This window comes from Lotus japonicus, chromosome 5 (assembly GCF_012489685.1).
Source record: "Lotus japonicus ecotype B-129 chromosome 5, LjGifu_v1.2".
Lineage (NCBI taxonomy): Eukaryota > Viridiplantae > Streptophyta > Magnoliopsida > Fabales > Fabaceae > Lotus > Lotus japonicus.
This window is the reverse complement of record NC_080045.1, coordinates 27461345-27464384: the sequence shown is the minus strand read 5'-3', so window position 1 is coordinate 27464384 and position 3040 is coordinate 27461345. Positions and strand designations below refer to the sequence as shown.

The window sequence follows — 3040 nt, the reverse complement described above, 5'->3', positions numbered from 1 at the left end:
CCGACGGAAGAATATATCCATTCAAGAAACGGCGCCACTATGCCGTCGCGTTTCAAAACCCACCTAAACCGCATCGACTCAAGTGTCGCGAATTTCGGCATCGGAAGCAAACCCATGGTTATAAATACCGTTGTTCTTGTAATTTCATTACAACCAATACCGTCCTCTTTCAAGCAAGCTATTGCTTCTTTTAGTTTATTTTGCTCTGTGCGTGATAATCTTGTGTTGGGTTTCAACGATGGGTTCCATACGAGATAACCTGTATCATCTGTTTTCTCATGCACCCGCATACCTTCTATGTAAGTTTAAGTGTGTATCCTCAAAAATAGATTTCAATGAAGCCCCTAATTTTTGCGGTGAACAAGCCCGCAACATGCTTCAACGTGGCGACATGCACATTTTCGTTTTTCCTGACATTCCAGCGCCTATGGGGACGGACCTCTATCATTTATTCGAAAATGGTCCTTCTCCAGGTTTACCAATTCAATTTATGGACTTGTTTAACCGCCATTGGAGAATCCTCGCTTCGTGGAACGGGTTGGTAGTCGTTGAATTTGAGATTGTTGACGTGAAGACACCAACACCGTGCTTATGCAACCCCGTCACCGGTTCGTGGGCTCTCCTAAGATCTCCCCTGGAAGAGTACAACATTCCTGATGAACTTAAAATGCATATCATAATCGTTCCAACTGACACACATGGAAGCGATTACAAATTGATATGCATTGCCGGTGTTCAAGATCGATGGAGTCCACCATATGTGATGAAAGAATATAACCCTGTTGTAAATAACTGGCAAGTTCTAGAAAATAAAATTGAGTTCGGGGCCAGGCAGATGGATCTGGACCATGTGGCTGTTGTCAATGATAATTTGTACATGATGTCTGATCATTTCGATTACGGTGAGGGGGAGGTTTGGCCGCTATCTTCACTGCCGTACATTGTGCATTACTCCCTCATCGAAAAAAATTGTAACTTTCTACCTCTCCCTGATGAGGCTGTTCATGATCCTTTTCGTGGTGCATACGGGGTCTTCACATGGGGTAGCCGATGGACGTCAACAGAATCTCTGTGTCTAGTTCGATATGGTGCACAGGTCTCCTGGGTGCTGATAGATCGCATAAACATAGGAGAGTTGGGGATAAACTTTGAACTCGAAGATGAATATGATGACAATCTTTTTTCAAGAAAGCCAGAGGAAGTGGAACTCATCAGAGGTTTCGGTATTGTTAATGTGACTGTTTGATATTTGCTACGAAGACCAAAATATATGGTTACAATGTCAACGGAGCTTACCCTTGGAAATGTAAAGTTCTCGGTGAAAACACAAGGGGGACGGATGTGAGGTTCATCTCTTATTCGAGTACCTTTCGGCCTATTGACTTGTCTCAGACAACCTCGTTCACTGATGTTCTGGCAGCATTAAATGGCTAAATGTAATTGACGATTTGCACTGTTTGCATCCTTGACTGTGGGAGCCTCATTGTTATTAGTTTTATTGTATTTAATGTTGTACGTAGTATTGTAGCTAAGTTTTCGGTTATCCATGCTGTACGTTTGACACAATGTGTATTTGATAATGTAATTTTCCTTCTTCTGCCTCTCATGTTATAGCCATGGAGGACAATGTTTTGTTTTATAGGCAAAAAATGAATTACGTGTTATTATATTAATTAATTTGAGCACCGTAGTATTTTGTTTTGTACGAATTGACTGCATTGATCTTGGGATTCAGTAAATATGTAAGCACGGTTTGTCAATAAGTTCATTTAATTTATTTACTATTGTGATGTCCCTTGTGCCAGCCGAGATATATGATTCCACGCACGGAGAAGGCACCTAGAAAATAACGCACAGGCACGAGCTTTAATGCATTTTAAAAGACACACTGTCTCAGTCTTTTATGTGACTGAAACCACGCGATTCAAGGCCGAGTACGACCTTCTATTTCCAAAAAGTACCAAACAAACCCTTCACAATTGCCGCGATTGCTTTAAATTCTAGCATAGGGTTCATTATTTTGTCATTAGACTCATCTCCAATATCAAGCAAGGCTTTTCTCCTTCTAGTTTTCGGATTTTCCCTTGTCCCCTTTATCATCTTGTGTGTTTAAACCATGCGTTACATGCTAGATGAACTGTCTCAGGTATTATCTCATGCACCCGCTTACCTACAATGTAGGTTTAGGAGTGTATCCTGAAAGAGTAATTTCTCCACCGGACTCAACTTTTGCCGTGAACAAGCCCGCAACATGCTTAAACGCAGTGACATGCACCTTTTTGCTTTCCCTAACATGTCGTTACGTTTTGCCCTATTTGTTTCTTGATGAAGTTGTTTTCATTTTCACATCTTATCAATTTTTTCCTTTTTCCTTCTTTTTTTTGTCTCTTGATGAAGTCGCATGTTAGTACTTACCAGGAAAAGCTGTTTTTTTATGGCGCCTTTTTTTATACATCGGAAAATGACAAAACTAAAGCGATGAAAAAAAAAAGTTGAACGTAATGTTGTTTTGGGGACCCCTTAAATGACCACAAACCTTAAAGCAATTATTTACTCTAGCTTTTATGACACCTTGTTGTTATAAACGCCTCTTCACACAAGTGAATTTGTATACAATCTTCATATGGCTTTTCCCAACGATATTTGCATGCAGTACCATTTTGAACTTGAAGACTTGATGGATCTTTGCATACCTGGAGCAAGAGAGATCCATGACTTTCCACTCGTCTTTATCAATAATGCCTCAAAGTCACCTGTGTACCCGACCATAATCAAGGACTACTGGAACGCAGCCGTGTATAATCCTGGTAGGGGACTCTCAGGTAACTGTTACGGATTCGAAGTTGCGTTAACTCGTTATCATGTTCAGCATTTACTTAATGCACCAAATGAGGGATCGAGATACTCAGAAACATGGTGGTCCTTATACAAACATGAAGATATTTGCGATACTGTATTTATAGGCAACGCTCCACCCAAATTTCATAAGATTCAGACCCGATACCTTAACCATGCTGCAAGGGTAATACACATGCTCATT

General features: G+C 40.6%; 1 protein-coding gene across 1 annotated transcript; it reads left to right on the top strand.

The window, feature by feature from the left end:
* The first annotated feature begins 238 nt into the window (after positions 1 to 238).
* On the top strand, positions 239 to 1246 carry LOC130719401 (uncharacterized). The gene has a single exon (XM_057570026.1). It carries the CDS (start codon positions 239 to 241, stop codon positions 1244 to 1246), a length of 1008 nt encoding a protein of 335 aa, XP_057426009.1.
* The last annotated feature ends 1794 nt before the right edge of the window (positions 1247 to 3040 follow it).

Coding starts and splice junctions, on each gene's coding strand:
- LOC130719401 (XM_057570026.1), top strand. CDS start 239: ATGGGTTCCATACGAGATAACCTGTATCATCTGTTTTCTCATGCACCC.